This window comes from Neovison vison, chromosome 2, assembly GCF_020171115.1.
Source record: "Neovison vison isolate M4711 chromosome 2, ASM_NN_V1, whole genome shotgun sequence".
Taxonomy (NCBI): Eukaryota; Metazoa; Chordata; class Mammalia; order Carnivora; family Mustelidae; genus Neogale; species Neogale vison.
The window spans coordinates 33,840,275-33,864,585 of NC_058092.1; the positions used below are offsets into that span (position 1 = coordinate 33,840,275).

At 54.2% G+C, this 24,311-nt stretch overlaps 1 protein-coding gene across 1 annotated transcript; it reads left to right on the plus strand.

The window, feature by feature from the left end:
- The first annotated feature begins 2,998 nt into the window (after positions 1-2,998).
- TIE1 (tyrosine kinase with immunoglobulin like and EGF like domains 1) lies at positions 2,999-22,811 on the plus strand. Its single transcript, XM_044238006.1, has 23 exons — positions 2,999-3,452; positions 5,529-5,840; positions 5,951-6,061; positions 7,436-7,591; positions 7,736-7,867; positions 8,026-8,166; positions 8,367-8,495; positions 9,280-9,425; positions 9,651-9,795; positions 12,123-12,281; positions 12,425-12,562; positions 12,766-13,062; positions 13,640-13,930; positions 14,218-14,408; positions 16,658-16,868; positions 17,029-17,139; positions 17,309-17,499; positions 18,467-18,580; positions 18,682-18,752; positions 19,879-19,919; positions 20,009-20,105; positions 20,189-20,288; positions 22,567-22,811. Exons 1-23 carry the CDS (start codon positions 3,395-3,397, stop codon positions 22,636-22,638), a joined length of 3,414 nt encoding a protein of 1,137 aa, XP_044093941.1. The 5' UTR covers positions 2,999-3,394; the 3' UTR covers positions 22,639-22,811.
- The last annotated feature ends 1,500 nt before the right edge of the window (positions 22,812-24,311 follow it).

Consider the following 24,311-nt stretch of genomic DNA (forward strand, 5'->3'; position numbering starts at 1 on the left):
CTCACCAGGAGCCCCTGCCATCTGATGGTGCCAAGGCTTCTCCCTCTACCCCCTGGAAGGACAGACTCCTGGCAGGGGTTTTGAACCTGCAGGCCATGTTCTGTTCTGGGAACTGCCAGTGGAGGTCCCAGATGGAACAGTGATGCCAGGGCAGTGAGAGACGGGGTAAGTGGGGGGGACGCACAGAAGGGGCAAGAGCCATGGGTTTTGGAGGCTTTTTCAATGGGCTGGGGCTCCCCCTATGTTGTTGTCAGCCCCTACAGGCAGTGTACCCCTAGTGCCGGGGATAGGCATGGGTTTGCCGCAAAAATAATGACATCAGGGCACTTGGATGGCACAGTCAGTTAAGCGTCCGACTCTTGGTTTCAGCTCAGGTCATGATCTCGGGGTCATGAGATGGAGCCCTCCCATCCCCCAGCACTGCTCAGTGGGGAATCTGCCTGAGATTCGCTCTCCCTCTGCCCCTCCCCCTGCTCACATGCTCTTTCTTGCTCTGTGACATCAGGCGATGAGGAGGTGTCTCTGGCTGCAGCTTAATCTAAAGACTGTAAATGCAGGAGGCTCACTCCCAGCACATTCCTTGGGTCTGCTTAACAGGTGCCCTTGAGGCGCCACAAAGTCAGAAGAAGTTCAAGTCCCAGCCTTGCCGCAACCCCAAAGTGCCCTCAAACACTGCAGGCCTCACTTTTTCCAGTTGTAAAACCAGAAAGCTATATGAAGGGAAGCCAAATAGACCACCTTGAAATATATCTCCTTGGCAATTGATTATTTTAAGCCAGTTATGTTGAAGAAACAGTAGACACAGGCGAAGTTCTGAAAACTGCATAGAAGTTACCCTTTACACTGATAAGGAAAATCTCCATTTATAAGGGTGTCTCCCCCTTGTACCATGAAGAGGGAATGACTCAATCTCTAGAAACGCTTATCTTATGACAGAAGGCACAAACTCCAATCTACACCATCTTAACCACATCTACTGTGCTTTTCCTAGTCCATAACGGACTCCCCAGCCATCCCCCACCCATCCTCTTTTGTCTCTAGCTGAAGATGGTATTTAAAGTGATGGCTTTGGCCATTTCACGGAGTTACTCAAGTTTTCCTGGGTCTCTCTTATAGGGGTGGGAAATTTTCCCCTTCTTCCTATTAAGGTTCTTTAGCTAGTCTAATCATTAAATTGACATAGCCAAATTAATAGGAGAAAGACAAATTTAATTACATATATATGGGAGCCCTTAAAATATGACACCCAAAGAAGAGCCAGGTGACTGAAGCTTATAACATCCTGAACTAAGGCAAGGGTGGGCTCCAAAAGGGAGGTGGGTCATTGGCAGGAAGGCAGAAGAGATGTTTAAAAAAACAAGGGTTGCCCCTTTATGTGCACAGCGAAGGAAACCAAAAACAAAATGAAAAGGTAGCCAACAGAATGGGAAATGGTATTTGCAAATAATATATCTGATAAGTGGTTAACATCCCAAATATATAAAGACCTTACACAACTCAACACACACACACACACACACACACACACACACCCCTGATTTTAAAATGGGCAGAGGACCTGAACGGACATTTTTCCAAAGAAGACATGCAGATGACCAACAGACCCATGAAAAGATGCTCAACACCACTCATCATCTGGGAAAAGCAAATCAAACCCACAATGAGACGTCACCTCACACTTGTCAGAATGACTTAAAAAAAAAAGGAAGTGTTGGTGAAGATGTGGAGAAAAATGAACCTTCGTGCACTGTTGGTGGAGAGGCAGACTAGTGGAGCCTCCAGGAAAAACAGAACAGAGGAAGCACCGCTGGACTATTGGGTATTCACCATCCCACAAAAAAAAAGAAAACGCTAATTTGAAAAGATGGATACGCCGCTATTTTTACTGCAGCATTATTTACAACACCCAAGGCATGGGAGCAACCTAAGTGTTCATTAATACATGAATAGATAAGCAAAATGTGGATAAAATGGAATGTTACTCAGCCATAAAAAAATGAGACCTTTCCATTCGCAACAACATGGGTGGACCCAGAGGACATTATGCTAACTGAACTAAGTCGGACAAAAACATATATCAAATAATTTCACTAATATATGGAACCTAAAAAACAAAACAAAAACTAGACTCAAATGCAGGGGACAAACTAGTGTTTGCCAGAGGGGATGGGTAAAATAGATAATGGGGATTAGGAGGTATAAACCTCCAGCTATAAAATTAAAAAGTCACAGAGATGAGATGAAAAGCACAGCATAAAGACTATAGTCAAGGATATAGTAAGAGTTGTTTGGTGGATAGTCTACACATCTCGTGGTGAGCACTGAATAATGTATAGAATTGTTGAATCGTTATGCTGTGCATCTGAAACTAACATAACACTGTGTGTTAATTATAACGCAATTAAAACAAAAACAAAAAAAGGTCGGCCTGTTATGCAGTTAAGTTTCTTAGGTAAAAAGGAATCTCTGCTAATAGCTCTCTTCCTGGTGCAGGCACCCTTTCCAATATAAATTTAGGCAGTTGAAAGGGAGGTAAAAAGCTTTTCCTGAGTCTGCTGGGTTTTTGAATATTTTTAGCTCAAAATAATCTTCATGCCAAAGAGGCATATTGCAGGAAGACTTGTTCTGAACCCCTTCACTCCTATGTCTCCAGGAGATACACATGCTATTGAACTTTTGTTTTTTCCTGTTGTCTCCTTTCAATTACTAGACCAGCCAAAGGACCTGGAAGGAAAAACCTGTTCACCCCTACATATGCAAGATAGAATCAAAGTTCTTTTTTTTTTTTTTTTTTTTTTTTTTTTGCCCTGAGTGTGAGTTCTTGTGTTCCTTTGTCCACTTGTTATGTACGTGAACTGCTCTTTAGGACACCCGTGTAACCGTCCTGGGACACATACCTAAGGAATTGCTGTGTATGTGCTGGGGGGAGGGGAGACCCCAGAACAATATCCTCCCCCCCCCAACCGCCCCAAAGCCCCGTCCCTCCTCAATAGGCGGAAGCCACTGGCTTCCTCCCTTTCCTGCCTCCTGCCTCCTGCCTGTTGGCAAGGCAGAGGACCAAAGGGAGGAGAGGAGAGGGGAAAACCTGTCCCATAGTGCCTAGGTCTGCCCTTACAACTCTCCCCCACCTCAAGTGACCCCATTCCAGGGCCTTCCAGGCCACACCCATCCTTGGCTTTGTGAGGGCCGGACTGGGGTGGGGGGCCTGTTCAGTGAGCAGAAGCAGGATAGGTCCTCCCCACCCCTCCACGGCTACCCCTCCCACCCAAGCCACCTCATTTCCTCTTCCTCCCCAGCACCAACACGCACTAAACAGTACAGGCCCAGCATCTAGAACCAGACTAACTGACCGGAGGCCTAGCTTGTCCTGGCTGACCTGGTCAGCCTCCAGAGTATGGTCTGGCTGGGGCCTCCTTTGCTGCTCCCCATCCTCTTTCTGGCTTCTCATGTCGGTAAGTCTCCCCCAGGCCACTCCCACCCCCAGCCCTGATTTTCCCCCTAAGAAGCCTTACGATCACTGCCAACACTCTTATGGATTACCCCGATCAGCTAGAAAGTGGGATCAAGGCCTCCAAAACCCAGGCAGGCCCTAGACACCACTGCAGCCTGGCACTGGGAGTAGAACACTCATTGACTGTGTTGGATTTTCGGATGAGTAAAGCACAGCGGGGCCTATGGGAGCCTATGGAGTTTTCAGGGGGTGCTCGTGTAGTCGGTGTGCTGGCTTCATTTAATCATTCATTTGACAAACATTTATCTAGCACCAGCAATATTCTAGGAGCTGTGCTATGGGTCACAGGTTGAAATAGATTCTATGATACTGATCTCCTATGGCTGTTATGGGGTTTAAAGGAGGTAATTTACGCAGAGCGCCCAATGCCCAGTTGTGTAAGTGGTAGTTGATTCCTTCAGTGATGGCCAAGAGGATTGGAACACAAAGGCTAGCTCTGAGTGGTAGCTGGGGACACAGGACATGGGGTGAAGGATAAAAGGGAGACACAAGTAGCTCCAGAGGAGCACGGAGGAGGAAGGAGTCAGCTACTCTGCTTGGGGGTAGTAGATGACAAAGGCATCCAGAAAGACTTCACTAAGAACAGTGACCTTCATTCTGGGCAGCTAGAACAGTTCATGCAAGTCTCAGAGGTGAGGAAGGGCATGGGAGAGAAGGTTCCTGGAGGGAACTCAACAGGAGAGGCAGAGTATGAGCAAAGAAGGGCTCAAGAGCATGCTCTCTATCCCGAGGGCAATGGGGAGCCATGGGAGGTTGTAGACCAGAGAATCCCAAGGTCTTAGAAGGCCACTCTGGAGGATGAGCTGGGAAAGGAGGGTGTAGCTGTTGGGATGGTCCAGGTGAGTAAAGGTGGGGTTTAAACAGGGGTGGGCTTGGAGATGGAGGTACAGTCAAGAGGCTTTGAGGATGTGGAATCCGCAGAATTTTGTGACTGATGGCAGCAGCCAGCAACACCCTTAGAGGTATAGAGTTTAGAGTCAGACAACCTGGCTCTGCCAGTTACTGATTATATGCCTTCGGGCAAGTTACCTGAGATTTCATCCACCAGCTATAAAACTAGAGTAGTAACACCCACCACCCAGGATTGTTGGGGCGATAAAATTAAAGTGCTCGCCATATAATTGACCTCCAATAAACATTAATCATCATGAAAGCAGGAACATGAGAGGACTCCAAAGTTTGTGTCTCAGGTGGTTAGTGCCATCTGTTGAGTCAGGGAGCACCAGAGAGGGGCAGGGTTGGGGAAAGCTGATAGAAATGCAGACCCAAGCTGAGAGGCTGACTCAGAGATGATGATAAAGCCCGGGGAGTAGATGAGCTTGCTCCAGGAAGCCTGTAGAATAATTATTTTCGCCCTCCTCTGTAAATGGAGAGACAGCGACTTCACTGGGGGGTGTGACCATCCACTGGAAAGCAGGTGCTCAGGCATATGGTGGGCGGTCAGCAAATGCCAACTTCAATGTACCTGTGGTAGGCTTTTGAAGAATATTAATTGATGAGCTAAGTGGCATTAAAGCTAGCTAATTACTTGCCAGTTAAGGGGCAGGGACAGAAAAGGAGGGACTCCCCTCCTTTTCTGCCCCACAACCACCTGGTTGCAGAAGCCCGCTTCTCCTGTAAATCCCAGGACGGCAAGCCCGTCTAGATTTCTGGAGCGGCAGGGAAAGCTTTCTCCAAGAAGATTTTGCTCTCCTGGAGAGCGGCTCCTCTTTGCAGAGCAGTCTGAGACAGGTGGGGACTCAAGGGGACCGGCAGGGTATTAAACAGTGAGGAAACGGAGACAGGGAGCATACATCACTCTTTCCGAGGCTATAAAGGGAAGCCATCTGGCGGGAGAAGGGGGGCACCAGGAGGCCAGAAAGGGGGCTTTGTTTTTGTTTTTAGGACGAAGAGACTTGAGGGGGGAAAAACCAGTGTACGGCCGGGAAAGAGACAGGAAGGGAGGGGAGGGAAACGCCTGAGAGCGCGGGGCGGGCTGGGGACCTCGTCGGAAGGAGGACTGGCGTCCCGGCTCCAGGCGCCGCGGTGGACCTGACGCTGCTGGCCGACCTGCGGCTCACCGAGCCCCAGCGCTTCTTCCTGACCTGCGTGTCCGGGGAGGCCGGGCCAGGCGCGGGCGCCGACGCCTGGGGACCCCCGCTGCTGCTGGAGAAGGACGACCGCATCGTGCGCACGCCGCGACCCGGGCAGCCCCCGCACCTGCTGCGCAACGGCTCGCACAGCGTCACGCTGCGCGGCTTCTCGCAGCCCTCAGACCTCGTGGGCGTCTTCTCGTGCGTGGGCGGCGCGGGGCGCACGCGCGTCCTCTACGTGCACAACAGCCCCGGAGGTGAGTCCGGCCCGCGGGGCGGGGAGCGGACGGGAGCCGCTGTCGCTGCTGCCACTGTGCACCTCTGACCCCCCCTCTCCATTCCCCATCCACCCACCGGTCCCCTACAGCACACCTGCTCCCGGACAAGGTCACACACACGGTGAACAAAGGCGACACGGCCGTGCTTGTGGCACGTGTGCGCAAGGAGAAGCAGACAGATGTGATCTGGAAGAGCAACGGTGAGAGGGGCCTCTGGACGGGTTGGGCAGGTCAATGGTCTGCTGGTCTGCCGCTTCAACAAACACCTCCCTGCCCTTGACCTCCCCCAGCTTTGGCCGCCCACACGGCCTTCACTCTGATACACCTGTTGCCTCCCCACTGCACCTGCCTCTGTGTCAGGTCCACAGGAAGCACTTGCACCCATGTCTTCTCTGGCCCTGTGCGGTCCTCCTACTATACCCAGAGGACCAGCAGCCTTGTGGCAGGCCACCTCCTTCCCTGTTACCCTCAAATCAGCACTGTGCTGAACCCTCACCTTTCGCACTCCGCTGGGAGTTAGCAGGTGCTGTCACATAGCCCCTCTGGCAAGGAGCAGCAGTCCCCATGGGGAAAAAGAGAACGGGTAGCTCAGCCCAGGCCTGCCCCCACCCTGGCCCTATCAGACCCTCTGGCCACTCCATGGGAGGGAGCCCCTATTCTGTGTGGCCCCAGAGATTCCAGCCTCAGCCCTCAGACCCACAGCCCTTTGGTTGCCCTATGTTCTTGAGGGAAGGAGGACCCTTCCCCCGGCCCAACGGGTTTGTCTCCTGAGCACCAGGCACCCCTGAACTGATGAGAGGTGTGAAGGGTCACATAGACCTGTACTCCCTACAATCCAGTCCTGGGCAAAGAGGCAAAAGGAGGTGGGACACGGATAGGGACCCAGGACTGCAAGTCCTGGAGGAAGAAGCTTCTGGGAGAAGTTCCAAAGAAGTCCCCAAGGAGATAACCCCTGAACTGTGCCCAGGAGGAGGAAGGGAATTAGCCACACAAAGGAGGAGGAAAGGACATTCCAGGAGGAGGATTGGCTGAGAGCACAGACAGGAAGTGCTGAAATACTGTGGTGTTTCTAGAAGAGAAACCAGCATTTCCAGAACTCAGGAATGTTAGGAATCGGGCAGGGTGTGGAGAGGTATGGGGCCAGAGGGCAAAGCAGGGATATGCCAAAGAGTGGGTAACTGAAGGAGTCCAAGAAGGGGAACTGTGGAGGCTTCTGCTGGGGAAAATCCTGCTGGCTGATGAGTGGGGGATGGAGGGAGGGAGGGGAAACAGAGGCAGAGGAGACTGCCTGGAAGACCGTGGGAGGTGGCGACCCTGGTGATGGTGGCTATGAGGGGGAGAGAAAAAAGTGACTGCTTTAGGAGATGCGAAGGAACTAGACTGAGCAGGACCTGGTGACTTCCTGAGTGTTGGTGGGGTGTGGAACAGAGGATGCATCCCAGCTTTCTGCCTTGGGGACAGACCCTGGCTGGTGCCTTGCCCCCATTCTGGTCACTGTATGGGGCGCACACTGATTCGACCTGGGCACCAGCTCTCACCTGGTGCTGAGTACCCTGACCCACTTCTGCCCCCAGGATCCTACTTCTACACCCTGGACTGGCATGAGGCCCAGGATGGACGGTTCCTGATGGAGCTCCCAAATGTGCAGCCACCAGCAAGTGGTATCTACAGTGCCACCTACCTGGAAACCAGCCCCCTAGGCAGCGCCTTCTTCCGGCTCATCGTGAGGGGTTAGGAGCAGAGGGCAGAGCTGGGGGGTGGGATGGGAGGCTGGGAGCCCTGTGGGCACTTCCTGAGGGCCCCCAGGGCTGCCCGAGACCTCAGCAGCAGTGCTAGGTCGGTGAGGGTCGGTTGCTGAAAGCACGTTCCTCCAGGCTGTAGGGCAGGGCGCTGGGGACCAGACTGCACCAAGGAGTGCCCGGGTTGCCTGCACGGAGGTGTCTGCCATGATCAGGATGGCGAGTGTGTGTGTCCCCCTGGATTCACTGGCACCCGCTGTGAGCAGGGTAAGGACGGGAAGCTAGGACCTAGGCAGGAGAGGCTGCCTGGCTGGGGAAGACTCTTGAACCAAGAGGATGGAGCTTGGTGGGTGGTGAGAATGCCAAGTGGGGCCGGGACTCTGAGGCCCAGCAGTGGGCCCTATACCCACCCATCCTATTTCTAGCCTGTAGAGAGGGCCGTTTTGGGCAGAGCTGCCAGGAGCAGTGCCCTGGCACATCGGGCTGCCGAGGTCTCACATTCTGCCTCCCGGACCCTTATGGCTGTTCTTGTGGATCTGGCTGGAGAGGAAGCCAGTGCCAGGAAGGTATGGACTGACCTGCCTTCCACAGTCCCTGACCCAAACAGCCAGACAAAGGCTGGACCTGGACCCTCCACTTTGGCCCTGGTGTCCACAACAGAACCTCCATAGCCCCCTGCTCACCCAGCCTGGCATAACCCAGGCCCCAGCTCTGCCCTCACTGCCGCTGACCTGTGTCCCTCTAACCACAACCCCTCTATCCGCAGCCTGTGCCCCTGGCCACTTTGGGGCAGATTGCCACCTCCAGTGCCAGTGTCGGAACGGTGGTACATGTGACCGCTTCAGCGGCTGTGTCTGTCCCTCTGGCTGGCATGGAATGCACTGTGAGAAGTCAGGTACAAGGGTGTTTGAGATCACTTAAAACAAGTCAGGCTTCACCAGACACATCTCCCTGACTCCAAGCTCTACGTCCGAGGAGATCAGGGTTCAGGAGGCCTTCTCACCGCCCAGCTCACATCACCCATACCCATGCAGGGCTGGGCAGTAGCCCAGAATGGTTGGGAGCCCAGAGGAGGCCCCTGGCCAGTCTGAGTGGTTCAGGGAGGGCTTCGCGGAAGAGGCAAGATCTGAGATGGGGTATGAAGGATGAGCGCGAGATGGCTGGGGAAAGAGCACTGGTAAAGGCCTAGGGGTTGAGGGACTCAGGGTCGGGTACCATGAGAGTGGAGTAGGAAGGCTGGGGGAGTGATCAGAAGAGTCAAACCTCGGGAACTTTGAACAGCAGGCCAGCAGGTGTTCTGGGGGCAGGAGAGAATTGTTGAAGAGGCAGAAGGCAGATTTGGACCCACGCAGCTGGGTGGAGAGTGGAGGTGGGAGACCCTGGAGGGTCTGTAACAGAGCCTAGAAATGAGTGAGGCCTGAACCAGTGTTGGGGCTATAAGGCTGGGGAGGGGCATGTGTTGGCCGAGACAGGACATCGGGTTGGAAGCACAGGAGACAGACTCTGTGGCCGATCAGCCGTGGGGCGCATGGGCTGTCTGGGACTCTGCAGCTTCCAGGCTTGAGCGACTGAGCCATTGGTGGCCCTTCCACTGAGATGCATGATACGGGAAAAGGGGCAGCATGGTGGTCAGTGTCTGCCCCGTGGGGCTCCAGGATGTATCCTCCCTCTCTCCCTAGACCGGATCCCCCAGATCCTGGATGTAGCCTCAGAAATGGAGTTCAACTTAGAGACTACACCCCGGATCAACTGTGCAGCCGCGGGGAACCCGTTCCCAGTACGGGGCAGCATGGAGCTCCGGAAGCCCGACGGCACGGTCCTCCTGGTCAGCAGCCCCCCACCCGCCCTGACCCCACTGGCCTCACAGGTGGTCCCTCAGACCCCTGCCCCTCAGGATCTTCCATAGGCTCTACCCACTGGCCTATGGCTCACATGGGGTCATCTGGTGGTTGAGAAACCACCAGGGGTCCTCTGTCCCCTTATTAGTCCCCATATCAGCCTCGCGAGTGTTTGTTCTCTATGGTCTGTCCCTTTTTCCTGTCTCTCTCAGTCCACCAAGGCCATTGTGGAGCCAGACAGGACCACAGCTGAGTTCGAGGTGCCCCGCTTGGCACTTGGCGACAGTGGGCTCTGGGAGTGCCGCGTGTCCACATCTGGTGGCCAAGACAGCCGACGTTTCAGGGTCAATGTCAAAGGTCAGTGATGTCCTGGGGCTATGGAGGAGGGACCGTGGGCAGAGTGGTGCTCAGTGGACTGATGCTGCTCAGACTGGGCATAGTAGCAGGAAGGGCAAGGGCACCTGAACTCCCAGCCCAGTACCCAGCAAAGAAGAGGGTTTGTCGTCCACCAGAGGTCTGGGCGGGCCCATGTTAGGGCAGAAGCATAGCTCGGTCCTATCTGGAAAGGACATCCCATGCCTTAGAAACAGCATACCCTCTGACCCTGCCCAGCCTCCTATCTGGCCATGCTGGCCCTCTCTCCGGCTCACAACCCCTGCACACGGCATGCCTTTGATTCTGCCTCTGGGATGCTGCCGCCTGCTCTGGTCATGCCTCAGGGCTCCCAAGGCCAGGACAGGGGAGCATGTGGGGCGCCTCAGCTCAGAGGGTGGCCTGCCACCCAGAGGAGCTCCATGTTGAGTAGGGAGGGAGCTGCCAGTGCCCAGGATGGCCCAGAGCCGGGTACGATCTTGTCCCTTCACCTTTGCCAGCCCCGTAAGCCTTGACTCCTCTTGCCCTCTGCTCCTGACAGCTGGCCTCCCCCACAGAAACCCAGACGTCTCCCCTCTTCCTCTTTCTCTTCCCTCCCTGCTTGCTCTCCACCCCTCCCACCAACTTGCAGCTGCCCCACCAGCAGGACCTATCAGTGTGGCCCGGGCTCTGCATCTAGCCTGTCTCTTCTCCCCAGGCTTCCGATTCCAGGCAATTTGGGTTCAAATCCTCACCACCAGTTCCTGGCTTAAGCAAGCTGCTTAGCCCCTCCCAGCTCATTTCTCTCCCCAAACAGCGAGGATATCAGCACTCACCAGAGAGGGTTGCTGTGAAGCAAGTCAGATGATGCGTTTAATGCGCTGAAGTTATGTTATTTAATGTCATGGGTCATTTAATGCAATGAGCTTAGATGATGTATACGAGGACTGAGTCCGGTGCCTCATGCAGGGTGTGTGCTCCGTATATGTTGACATTTATTGTTCCTGTTATTTTTTTAAAGATTTAATGTATTTATTCAAGAGAGAGGAAATGAGCGAGCAGGGGGAGGGGCAGAAGGAGAGGGAGAAGCAGACTCCTAGCTGAGCGCAGAGCCCAATGCAGAGCTCGATCCCAGGACCCTGAGATCATGACCTAAGCTGAAACCTAGAGTCAGATGCTCAGCGGACTGGGCCCCCCTGGCATCCCTATTGTTACTGTTACCAAAATGTCCTCTTCCAAGGTTTTGGCTGTTCTCTGGCAACTCCAGGACCTGATCTGCAACCTAGACCCCTCCCTAGAGCTCCAGACCCATTTGATGGGACCTCCAGCACTGGGGGTCTGGTTCTGAAGTCTGAGTGGAAGTGTGGGCCCACTCTATGTCTGGCCACTCCCTGCACAGCTAAGCCCCACTGTAAGCATGAGGCACAGAGGCTCCAGGGCTCCACCCACCCTTGCTCTCCCCTCCTCATGACCTGCTGACCCCACCATTCCTCCCCACACCCCCTCCCCCCAGCTCCCAACTCGTCCTTCTCCGCCCGGGCCTCCTGCCCTCCCTTGTTTCCAGCCACTGGTTCATGCATCCATCATTCTTAGAACAATCGGTCCGATAAATGTTTGGGAGAGGCAAACGAACCAGTCATAGTGCAGACGTGATAATCTGGGCAGAAAAGCTCAGGCCAGAAGAGGGTCAATGAACAGGGAGTGAGGAAGCCAGGCAGGAACCAAAAGCCGTTTAGGGTAGAACTGGCTGATTCTAGGTGGTCTGGCCAAACGCGTCTTCCAAATCCTGATTGTACCTCCTGCTGCCGGCCTGGCCATAGGCCAGGTACATATCTCCAAGCCTCAGCACCCAGGCGTGCAGAGCGCTGTCTTAAAGGGAGAAGTAGCCATTGTAAAGCCCATAGTTCATCACTGGCTGGCTTTCTTTTTTTTTTTTTTCTCCAACAAAGAGAGTGATAAATGGTAGGGGGAGAACAGAGAGTAGGCTGACACCAGGCTCTCACCCTGCCTGGGGTCTCAGGCCCCTCTGTGTGCTCCACACTGCCTCCCCCACATCCAGCTAGGCTCATCCGACCTCACCTAGCAGCTTTGGGGATTCTCTCGCATCCTCGCTGCCTGATCCTTGTGCCCCAAGCTGCCCAGGCGGCAGAACACTGTCCTGACTGGATGCTGGCCCTTTTGCCCATCGGTAGAACTTGGGCTCTCCCAGCACAGAGGGGCCCCAGATCCAAACCAAGACCGTGATATCTTTGCTGGCCAGAGTAGAGTCCTCTTATTTTTCGGAAGACTGGACAGGCTATCTGGACCCTGCCTGACTTGGGGTCTCCTGGCAGTGCCCCCAGTGCCCCTGACTGCTCCTCGGCTCCTGGCCAAGCAGAGCCGCCAGCTCGTGGTCTCCCCACTGGTCTCCTTTTCCGGGGACGGACCCATCACCTCTGTCCGCCTGCACTACCGGCCCCAGGATAGCACCATGGCCTGGTCTGCCATTGTGGGTGAGCGGGGGCTCAGGGCTGGGGGAGGCATTGCTGGGGGCAGGAGGGGGTCTGGGGCAGGACAGGATATTGGGTCAGAATGAAAGGGGGGAGGTGGCAGCTTCGGGAAGAGGTGGGGGCTGAATGATGTGTGCTGCCCCCAGTGGACCCCAGCGAGAATGTGACTTTAATGAACCTGAGGCCGAAGACAGGATACAGTGTCCGCGTACAACTGAGCCGGCCAGGGGAAGGAGGGGAGGGGGCCTGGGGGCCTCCCACCCTCATGACCACAGACTGTCCTGGTGAGAGGCGAGAGTCACCCCTTCGTGTCCCCCCATGGGTAACCGTCCTATGCACTCAGGGGTTGTCCTGTCTTGTCCTCACGCCAGGGGCCCCCTGCCTTTCCCACTGGAGGTTGTCCCACCCTGTCCCTGGGGGGAGATCACTGTCTTGTACAGCCCCGAGGACCAACTGAACAGTTCTGACTCCCAACCTCCGGCCCCAGAGCCCTCGTTGCAGCCGTGGCTGGAGGGCTGGCACGTGGAGGGTCCTGACCGGTTGCGAGTGAGCTGGTCCTTACCCTCGGTGCCTGGGCCACTGGTGGGCGATGGTTTCCTGCTGCGCCTGTGGGATGGGACACGGGGACAGGAGCGGCGGGAGAATGTCTCGTCCCCCCAGGCCCGCACCGCTCTCCTGACTGGACTCACGCCTGGCACCCCCTACCAGCTGGATGTACGGCTCTACCACTGTACCCTCCTGGGCCCTGCCTCGCCCCCCGCACGTGTGCTCCTGCCCCCCAGCGGTATGCTCTACCCAGAAAGGTTGTTATGGGTTCCAGATGAGGGAGGACATGGAACACAGGAGGTTACTGGAGAGTGCATGGGCACAGAGAGAATACAGGATGTATCGAAAACATGGGCATAAGGGGGAAGTAGGACAACAAATAGACATGACCAAAGGGAGGACATGAGACAGCTGATATTGGTGGCCAGGGAGAGGTGGGCCCCCAGGAGCATATGGGATGAGGGAAAAGACAGGGAGGCCAGGGTTCATGTGGAGATTAAGGGTCTCAGGAAGGATGTGGTGTACCAGGGATTTGGGCGAACATAGGGTATGGGGCACAGGAAAACCTAGCATGCTGGGAAGATCTGGGATGCCAGGAAGACCTGGCCCATAAGGAGAACAAAGGAAAGCAGAAGATTTGGGGTGAAGGGAGGTGTATGGAGCGAAACTGAGCCCAGCAGGGAACGGGGAAGGTTGGTGGGTTGGCTCGCGTTTGGGGGTCCACAGAGCAGGGAACACAGCTAGAGTGGATCTCACCCCAGAGCCACATACCCTGCTCCCGTCTGAGCACTGCCTTCCCACCCCCATCTCCTCAGGACCCCCAGCTCCCCGACACCTCCGTGCCCAAGCCCTCTCAGACTCTGAGATCCAGCTGACATGGCAGCGCCCAGAGGCTTCGATTGGGCCTATATCCAAGTACATCGTGGAGGTGCAGGTGGCTGGGGGCTCAGGAGACCCGCTATGGATGGACGTGGACAGGCCCGAGGAGACAAGCACCATTGTCCGTGGCCTTAATGCTAGTACGCGTTACCTCTTCCGTGTGCGGGCCAGTATCCAGGGTCCCGGAGACTGGAGCAGTGTGGCAGAGGAGTCCACCCTGGGCAATGGTGAGAGAGCACAGCCACGGGGGCTCCCAGCCCGGGGTAGGTCTCCATGCCCTCTCCTGGCACCGGATCTCCAGTTTTGGAGCCAGGACATCCGAGGTCCCTCCCAACAAGTCACATCTGTCCTGATCCTGGCTCCCCTGACCCTTCCCTGCATCTGCTGTCCTAGTGCTGGGAAAACCCCGTCACCCCAGTGAACTACCGGCCTTAGGCCTCACACCCCTGGTCCCTCCTGGTACTAGGCTCTCTGATCTCTCCCTCCCCGCCATCTGCCCCCCTCTTGTGTACAGGGCTGCAGAGTGAGGGTCCGGTCCAAGAGGTCCAAGCAGCCGAAGAGGGTCTGGACCGGCAGCTGATACTGGCCGTAGTGGGCTCCGTGTCAGCCACCTGCCTCACCATCCTGGCGGCTCTCCTGACGCTCGTGTGCATCCGCAGAAGCTGCCTGCACCGCCGACGCACCTTCACCTACCAGTCGGGCTCGGTCAGTTCCTGTGCCCGCTCCAGGCGCATGCGTACACCCCACGTCTAGCTGAGTCTGTCTGCTCATGCGCAGTACCTATCCCCCGCCCCAACCCCGGAGTGTGTGCGCGTGCGCATGTTTAGGTGTTTAGGTTGGGGGTGTAGGGCTTCACTCAACCGTGCTCATGGATGCAAGATATAATTTTCCTTGTTTTTCTAGAACTGAATTCAGTTCATAAGTCAGCTTATGTTAGTGGCGAAATAGTTAATATTCCCTGTTGAAACTAACTCCCTGTGTCCATATTTCACCGTGGTTAATTCAGGGTTCTCTCACTTCTTTCTGGAGGTGCTGGAAGCCTAGGTAGCATGCGGACAACACGGGAGGTGGGCGTTGGGGGCAGGCAGCGGGACATCTGAGCTTCACGCTGGCCTCTGCTCTGGCATCCTTCCCTGCCTTGGGAGCCAGCACATATCTGTGGCTGATGCCCTCAGCCCTTCTGTGGCCTCCTGGCCACGGGCCACTCCTACTATGGGTTCCTCCTCCGGCCTCATCTCTGCAAAGGTCATGGCTTCCTCTGGGAGACTTAAGAGCCCTGAGGTGCTCCCTGTACCCTGTGGAGGGCAGCGTGTTCTGTGGCCCTTACACCCTTTGTCGCAAGCCCTGTTAATGGCTGCTTCTGCCACTCCAGAGCTGTGCTGACCCATGTCCCTCTATGGGGGGTGGGGGAAGGCCTCCGCTCTCCTTGGCCTTGCTGTATACCTGGCTATAAAACTTGTCGGAGCTCTCTGTAGTGAGTAGTCTGTGCCCCTACCGCCAGTGGGGCGGGAGACCAGCTCGGCTCCCAGCACCCAGCACCCCTTCTTTTGTCCCCACCTCCCATCTCTCTCCCACCTGCCCTCTTCCCATGAGATCCTCCCCAGTGCTGTCCCAGGTGATCCAGAGTCTTTCCCCAGCCCTCCCTCTGCACCTGGGCTCTTGATATTTATAGCCATGCTTTGGCATTTCAAAGAAACAAAAACAACAAACAAAACAAAAACCCCTCTTCTCTCTCAAGGGCTGATCCTTATGATAGAAAGCCTAGTGTCCAATGCCATTGTCTAGGCCATGCCTCCCTTCAGAGTCAATTGGCTTCTTTGTTCCAGGCTGCTCTCTCTGAGGTCAATGTGCACAGAAAGCCGCCAGGGCTGAGGTGGGGGCAGGGTAAAGGATACAGATGTTGAGGGAGGGAGATGGGAAAATCGCCTTGAACACGGACATAATCCTAATACATGTCCAGACCTTCCCTGCCTCGTGTGCCTGCATGAAGGTGTGCGCGTGTGCCATGCAGGAGTGCACCTATGCGTCTGCTGGTGGGCACCCCCGTGTGTGCCCGCGTGTGTCCCTGTGCATGTGCCCCTCCCTGAGCACATGGCTGTGCATGCACTTGAGGTACGGTGGCCTCCGCTTTCCGTGTTTCCTGTGAATCCATGTGCCCCGTGTCCTTAGCCCCTCACTGAGGGAGCCCCACCCCCAGTTCTGTGTTAACCCTCTTCCAGGTCTCTTGTCAGTGGCGCCCTGGGTCCTGTCCAGCTGTTTCCCTTTCCTGCCATCCTCCTGGCCCAGGTGGCCCAGCTCCTATGTGGTTAGGGGAAGTGGATGTTCCTCTTTGCGGTGGTCTTTCTATCTTCGGCTCCTGGGTGGTTTTAGAGCCATAGACCGTCATCATCTCTGCTTCCCCTACTGTAGAGAAAACCCCTCCGCTGACTCGCACCAGCTTGGGGGTTCACATGTGATAGGTGCTCTATAAATGTGTCCTAGCCCGCGGCCCAAGGCTGGAATCCTCTGCAGAGTATGGCTGATGAGCAAAAAGCCTGGTCGTGAGATCGGCACAGTAATGGGAGGCTTGCCACTTCCCATCACAGCTCATTCCAATTCTTCCCCGTGTGAAATGTTAGAGATACCCCCTTTCCATTGACTCCTGTCTTCGTGGCTTCTAGCAGCCTTACCCACTCTTTGTTCTCCCAGAGCCCTCTACACCAGATCCTTGGTTGTGGCCTCACATCTCTCTTCTTGGACCTCTGTCTAGCCAGTGGCCCATGGATGGCTTCATCTCCTGTGATTCTGTCTCAGTGTGTATCCTCTGTCTGCGTATCTGTTCCTGCCTGACCGCCACAGTGCCCTCTGCGGGGTCTCTATCCATTTGTCTAACTATCCCTCATGCCTGTCTGTACCTCTTGCTGGCCCCACATCTGCGGCGCCAACTGCCTTCCCACTTGTCTCACTCTATGAAGGGCGAAGAAACCATCCTGCAGTTCAGCTCAGGCACCTTGACGCTAACCCGGCGGCCCAAACCACAGCCTGAGCCCTTGAGTTATCCAGTGCTGGAGTGGGAAGACATCACCTTTGAGGACCTCATCGGGGAGGGGAACTTCGGTCAGGTCATCCGGGCCATGATCAAGAAGGACGGACTCAAGATGAACGCGGCCATCAAGATGTTAAAAGGTCCCCCCGGAGTGACCTCTGACCCCAGGCCCACCCCCTACCTTTGTTCCACAGATCCCAGGCCCTACCTGGCTCCCATCCAGCAACTGTCCCCAGCCTTCAGTAGCCATGCCTTTTCAGAACTATTTCTGACTAAAGTGATATTGGATTCTTTACACAGAGTATGCCTCTGAAAATGACCATCGGGACTTTGCGGGAGAACTAGAAGTTCTGTGCAAACTGGGACATCACCCCAATATCATCAACCTCTTGGGGGCTTGTGAGAACCGAGGTAAGCCCCCAGGTCCTCACCTATCTCTTCTTCCCAAGCCCCATCAACAGCCATCATCCCCCCCACCCCGACACACACACCTGCCCCCTTCTCTTACAATTGGAGGCCTGCTGCTGGCCAACTGCCAGCTTGGGAACCCCCACCCCGTCCCTGGCTCTTTCCCTCCCAGGTTACCTGTATATCGCTATCGAATATGCCCCCTACGGGAACCTACTAGACTTTCTGCGGAAGAGCCGGGTCCTGGAGACAGACCCAGCCTTCGCCAGAGAGCACGGCACAGCCTCCACCCTCAGCTCCCGGCAGCTGCTACGTTTTGCCAGTGATGCCGCCAATGGCATGCAGTACCTGAGCGAGAAACAGGTGTGCAGGGGTGTGGGGAGGAAGGTGTGCCGCCACTACGACCCCCTGTAGCAGGCGGGGCAGGGAAGACAGGGGAGGGCAAGACCCGGAGCTGCTGGCCTGGGTGAATTCGGGAGAGTGCAAGCCGAGAAGCAGAGCTGGGGGAGGCGTTGTATTGGAAGCAGCTGAGGGACATCTTGTTGGAGATGCTGAGCTGGCAGTTAGAGATGTCAGCCTAGAACTTGGGAGAAGGGTCTAGGCCAGAGACAACAATCTGGGAACCATCACCCCACAAAGTGCTGGAGAGTCTCATGGCAAGGGAGTGGACCCTGTGAGAGGCCCTGAGGGAGAGACCCACCAGGACAGGGTGGAGAGCAAGGCAGAGAGTGGAAGCCTGAGCCCAAGTCTGAGGACACCTCGCCTGAATGCAAGGAAGCAGAGGACAGTGGCAGGAGGAAAACACGAGACTGAGGAGAGACATTTTAAAGTTGGTGAAGTTTTGGGTGTCCCTGAAGCAGACGAGTAAAAACCTGTGCAGAGGGAGGGGCTGGTGGAGAGAGGTTTCTGGGGAAGGTAGAAGGTCTTATGGGGGGGGGGACTGGAGACTCCAGGGAAAGGTCACTTCAAGCAAGAGGAGGGCCTTCCCCACTTGCATCGAAGAGGGGAGAGAAAAGGAGGATGGGTGGATGGGAGGTTGGAAGAAGTGAAGAGGCAGCGTGGTCACCAGCGAGAAGCCCATCCTCGTCCCAGAAAGAGACACACAGCCCGAGCTTGGCCCTGGCTGGATCCCAGGAAGGAAGGGACAGCCAGCAGTGTAACTCTTCTGAGGCAGGATAAGACCTGGTTGGCTGGGAAGGAGGGTAAGGGGGCTGTTACAGGGAAGGAGGCAGCCCACAAAGACCAGCTGGGAGGTCAGATCCTTCATGGGCCCCAGGAGTCTTGGGGTTGCCCGTCCGCAGTCTTCCCTGACCTCTGACCACACCTGCAGTTCATCCACAGGGACCTCGCGGCCCGCAATGTGCTGGTGGGAGAGAACCTGGCCTCCAAGATCGCCGACTTTGGCCTTTCTCGGGGGGAGGAGGTTTATGTGAAGAAGACCATGGTACGTCTCGGTCTCTGCACTCAGGTTCCATGCCTGGCCTCCAAGACCCCTGACACAGGCCCCTCCTCCTCACCCAGCCCCTCAAACCCACTCTCCCCTAGGGACGTCTCCCGGTGCGCTGGATGGCCATCGAGTCTCTGAACTACAGCGTCTATACCACCAAGAGTGATGTGTGAGTGTGAGGCTCAGAAGGGGTAGGAGGGATCGGTCCCCCAAAGACGCATACAGACATAAACCTAGACACGTCTTAGATTGGTCTCGAGTAGTATAAGCACAATTTGGGCATTGCCAGGGTCTGTTCCACATGACACAGATATGAGACAAGCGCATCTTGGGTATACCTTGGTGATGCCCAGCATCTTAGTGGGAAGATGGGGGGCTAGTTGGAAGGAGGCGTTGTCTTGGAAGGCGTTTCAGTGGTAGGATTGTGTTAGGGGACTTTAGAGTTGGGTTCATCTAACACAGGGAGATACACTGGAGAGGTTCGGGAACATGGGAGGACAATGCCTGGGTGGAGGGAGAGACCACTTGAGGAAAGTTCTCACCTTCGTTCTGAAGGGCAAATTCATCCCCACCAGGAGCCTATCCAGAGCATGACCGCGAAGACCCCCTCACACCCAGATAACCATATTGGCCTCCCTTCTGCTCCTCTTTCCAGGGAAACTGGCCTGCCAGGCCATCCAGCTCTGGCTCTATTCATTGGTCCCTGGCCCTTTGGCCTGGCCTGCCTTGTTCACTGTCCACCACAGGGACTGCCTCTCTGACCACTACCCAGCTACTTCCTGCTTTGCCCCCAAACCCTCTAGATGCCCACCCCCCACTAGAACTCCCATCCTGGTCTCACCCAGCCTAGAGGTTGCTACAGTATAAGACGTAGTTAAGAGCAATGGTCTGGAGTTAGATTGTCAGGTCTTGAGTCTGGTTCCAGCACTTACAAGCCATGTGACCTTGGGCAAGCTAGCTAATCTGTCAGTACCTCAGTGTTTCCATCTGTAGAATGGGCATAATGGTAGCACCTCCATCATAAGGCTGGTGTGAGGGTTAAATGCATGAACGTATATGTTAGCTGATTCGTGCATGGCCCAGAGTGTGTGATTAGAATGTTAGCTGTGCAGACGGTGAGTCTGGGAGCAGCTCTGAAGGAATTTCAGTGGAGCAGAGACAGCAGCTGGCCAAGGTGGACACCTGCAGAGTGGCCCCCATGCAGGGGCTGGGAGGCGCGCACCATGGGGCAGGCAGCTACTGAACAGCTGGCCCCTGGGCCTAGACGGGAACTAAGCACATCCTTCTCATTCCAGTTGGTCCTTTGGGGTCCTCCTCTGGGAGATCGTGAGCCTTGGTGAGTTCCAGATCCCCAGACCCCAGCCCTCTCCTGATCCCCCCACCCTCCCATTCCCTGGGCTCAGAGAGCTCTGTCACCTCCTGCAGGGGGCACGCCTTACTGCGGCATGACCTGTGCTGAGCTCTATGAGAAGCTACCTCAGGGCTACCGCATGGAACAGCCTCGTAACTGTGACGACGAAGTGTGAGTGTCCTCAGCCTGGAGCCCTGGGACCCCCTCAGCCTGGTTGGCCCCGACCCCTCCTCTCAGCCACGCCCCATCTGCAGGTACGAGCTGATGCGTCAGTGCTGGCGGGACCGTCCATATGAGCGACCTCCCTTTGCTCAGATTGCGCTGCAGCTGGGCCGGATGCTGGAAGCCAGGAAGGTGAGGAGACGGGGGCTGATGGGGACAGGGCTCAGCACACTCCAGGGGGTGCCCTCTCATAGAAACCAGAGAGAAGCAGCCTCCGTGTCCTTGTCCCCATCACTAGCTGCCAGGACAGCTGGGCCTCAGGGTGCCGCCCCCCTTTCCAGCTCTCCAGGGGTTGAATACTAGGCCCTCCTAACTCTTCAGAGGCCCCAGCGGCAAATCGCTCCCCCGGGTCCCAGGTCCCATACTGCTTACCTGTCTTCCTCTGCTGGGGCCCTCAGCCCACTCTCATCTGGGCCACCTCTCTTCACCGGACACAGAGCCAGAGTGACAATGCATGAATAGTCCCCTAACCAAATGGATGGATGGGTGAATGAATGAAAGAGTAAGTGAATGAATGAAAGAATTAGTGGATGGACGATATAATAAACATGAATAAACACATAATTAAATAACTGAACCTAATAACCATGTGAATAAACGAATTATCAGGTAAATATAAAGGAAGAAATATATCAAAATGAGCAAGAGCAAAAAGAGTCCTTCATATGAATTAATGACTAAGGAGCTGTAGGAATTAATAAACTGTAATAAAGAATGAAGGAATGAGGGGCGCCTGGGTGGCTCAGTGGGTTGGGCCGCTGCCTTCGGCTCAGGTCATGATCTCAAGGTCCTGGGATCGAGTCCCATGTCGGGCTCTCTGCTCAGCGGGGAGCCTGCTTCCTCCTCTCTCTCTCTGCCTGCCTTTCTGCCTACTTGTAATCTCTCTCTGTCAAATAAATAAACAAAATCTTTAAAAAAAAAAAAAAGAATGAAGGAATGATCAGGGGCGCCTGGATGGCCCAGTCAGTAGAGCATACAACTCTTTTTTTTTTTTTTTAAAGATTTTATTTATTTATTTGACAGATAGAGATCACAGTAGGCAGAGAGGCAGGCAGAGAGAGGGGAAGGGAAGCAGGCCCCTGCTGAGCAGAGAGCCTGATGCGGGACTCGATCCCAGGACCCTGAGATCATGACCTGAGCCGAAGGCAGCGGCTTAACCCACTGAGCCACCCAGGCACCCCAAGCATACAACTCTTGATCTCGGGGCGATGAGTTCGAGCCCCATGTTGGATGTAGAGATTACTTAAAAATAAAATCTTTAAACAGATGAACGAGAATGAATGAATGATCCATGTAAATGGATAAATGATCAAAAATAGCTTAATGAATAGATGAATAAATGAATGAATGCATGAACAAACAACTCATCTGACAGGTGCATTTAAAAAAACTAAGATGAATGGATAAAGATGTGATATATACGGCTGACCATTGAACAATGGATGAGTTAAGGGCAACTAATCCCCTAGGTAGTCAAAAACCTGCATATAACTTTTGACTCTCCCCAGACTTAATTACTAAGAGCCTACTGTTGACTGGAAGCCGTACCACTAATATAAGCAGTCAACAAAAAAATATTTTGCGTAAGTACTGTATACTGTGTTCTTACACCAAAATAAGCTAGAGAAAAGAAAATGTTAGTAGGAAGGTCATATGGAGGAGAAAATACATTTACACCACTATATGGCATTTATTGAAAAAAAATCTGGAGTAAGTGGACCCATACAGTTCAAGTCCATGTTGTTCAGGGCCAGTTGTGTGTACTGTATTACTCAGCCATCAAAGAGAATGAAATCTTGCCATTCAAGCAACATGGATGGATCCAGGGGGTATTATGCTAAGAAATACGTCACAGAAAGACAAATACATGATCTCAATTATATGTGGAGTCTAAAAAAAACAAAACAAAACAAATGAACAAAAAAAGAAACTCATAAATCCAGAGAACAAACTAGTGGTTGCCAAGCCCCCACACTTGGGCAAAATCGGTGAAGATTAAGAGGTACAAAAGGTATAAACTTCCAGTTACGCAATAAATAAATCCTAGGGATGAAAACAGTATAAGGAATATAGTCACTAATACCATACTAACTTTGTGTGGTGACAGATGGTGACTGTCAGATGGCTATGTTGTACCCCTGAAACTAATATAATATATGTCAACTACACTTCAACGAAAAATTTTTTAAAAGAAGAAAAAACCCTTCTGTCTAACAATATGTCAATGGGCTCTCACCTGGACCTCCAGTTTTGGTCTGTTCTCACTGCAGAGGGCCGCCCTTGGCCATGGGGCCATCTTGAGTCTAAATCAGTGTCTCTTCAAGTAGGGCTGCCATATTGGAGGCCAGGGAGCTCCAGGCCACAGGCGCCCCCACCCCCAGCCCTCACTAAAGCCTCTTCTGTCCCCCAGGCCTATGTGAACATGTCGCTGTTTGAGAACTTCACTTACGCGGGCATCGACGCCACAGCCGAGGAGGCCTGAGCGGCTGTCAGGCCAGTACCAGGCTCTGCGGGCCAGAGCAAACTCCACTCTCCAGCCTGTGCCTTCTGATCCTTGTGGCCTCTGGCCTGAGCTGCCTCGAGGAATTTTTTTTTTAACTTAAGAAAAGAGGGGATCCTGGCCACCTGGGTGGCTCTGTTGGTCGAGCATCTAACACTTGGTTTCGGCTCAGGTCGTGATCTCAGAGTCATGGGATCGAACCCCACATCAGGCTCCATGCTCTGCATGGAGTCTGCTTCTCCCTCTTGCTCTGCTCCTCCCCTCTCCTCTCTCTCAAATAAATAAATAAATAAACAAATAAAATCTTAAAAGGAAAAAAAAAAAAGAGGGGACCCAGGCGGTGGGCTTAGGGCACTCGGGTCCTCACCCTTTGCCATCGCTCCCACGCCTTCTGCAGCTATTCCTAGAGTGACTCTTCCCATTTCTCCTTCTAGTTCAGCTGCTCCAGGTTTGTACCCTCTTCTGTGACTCCCCACACTCAATTCCTCTTCAGCTCCTCCACCCAAGCCAGCGCCCACACCACTAACATTCCCACTACTCCCCACTTTTGGCTTTATAAATCCAAAAAAAATAAATGTTATGAGAAGCTCCATCCAATGTATTCCTTTCACTGCCGGCCAATCCCAAGGAAAAGTTGAACCAAAGAGAGACTGGATTTTCCAATAAAAGAAACAGTGTCCCCAGGGACCCAGTCGTAAACTCAAGCCCTCTGTTGGGGTTGGCTCTCCACGCCGGGGATGTTCTGGAAGACCCATTTTACACAGACACCACCACCTACCTCCCTGTTCTATGAGAGGTCCAGTTTCCCGTGGTCTCCTCCCTGCTCTCCAGTCCTGGTCACCGGCAGCTCTCCCTACATCTCTGTGTAACTGCCAGTCCAGGGGTCTGCTCTGTCCAAATAGTCCATGCCAGGATCAGCAATAGCCTAACCTCACTCAGACTGACGCCTCAGCACCAGACAGATTCTGGCCTGTCTTGAGCTCCTGCTTCTCCTTATGACTCTAGGTAGCCTGGCTTGGGAGCCACCTTACTGGCTGGCCTGTGGGCCCTCAAGGAGGAAGGCAGAGGTCACTTCTGACTTCAGCCAGCTACGGCAGAATCCTTCACCTTCCCCAGGATCTATCTCAGTGTTCTGGGAGGTGCTCCTGTCCTGAACACTAGTCCCCTATCACTACCTCAGGCTGTGTGCCTGTCCTCAGACTTCTCTCTCACCCGTCCTTAAGAAACAAGGCTTGTCTTGCTTCATACATTTCTTCAGTGAATCAGATGGAATCAAAGAAGGTATAACACAGTATGGTTTTATAATAACATGGATTCCAGAATCACATGGATCCGTGTCCAAGTTCCTGCTATATCATGTACCATCTGTGTGACCTTGGTCAAGTCACTTAACCTGTCTGAGCTTCAGTTTTCTCCTCTGCAAAATGGGGTTCGTGATGGCTACTTCACTGTTGGTAGCACTAAATGAGATCACATGGGCAGGGGCCGTACGGGGCCTGGTACCTAGTGGGTGCTGTGTAAGTATCAGCTGATAGTATCTACAAACACAAGGAGTTTGGAAGGAGTGTTGATTATCAGAATCTGTATTCCAAAGAGACTTGAATGGTTGGAGTGTGGGGCTGAATTTAAGGAGAAATGAACTGGAGTAATGGGGA

Coding starts and splice junctions, on each gene's coding strand:
- TIE1 (XM_044238006.1), top strand. CDS start 3,395: ATGGTCTGGCTGGGGCCTCCTTTGCTGCTCCCCATCCTCTTTCTGGCT. Junction 9,426..9,650: donor CCGACGGCACGGTCCTCCTG/GTCAGCAGCCCC, acceptor TGTCTCTCTCAG/TCCACCAAGGCCATTGTGGA. Junction 17,140..17,308: donor GGGGGCTTGTGAGAACCGAG/GTAAGCCCCCAG, acceptor TTTCCCTCCCAG/GTTACCTGTATATCGCTATC.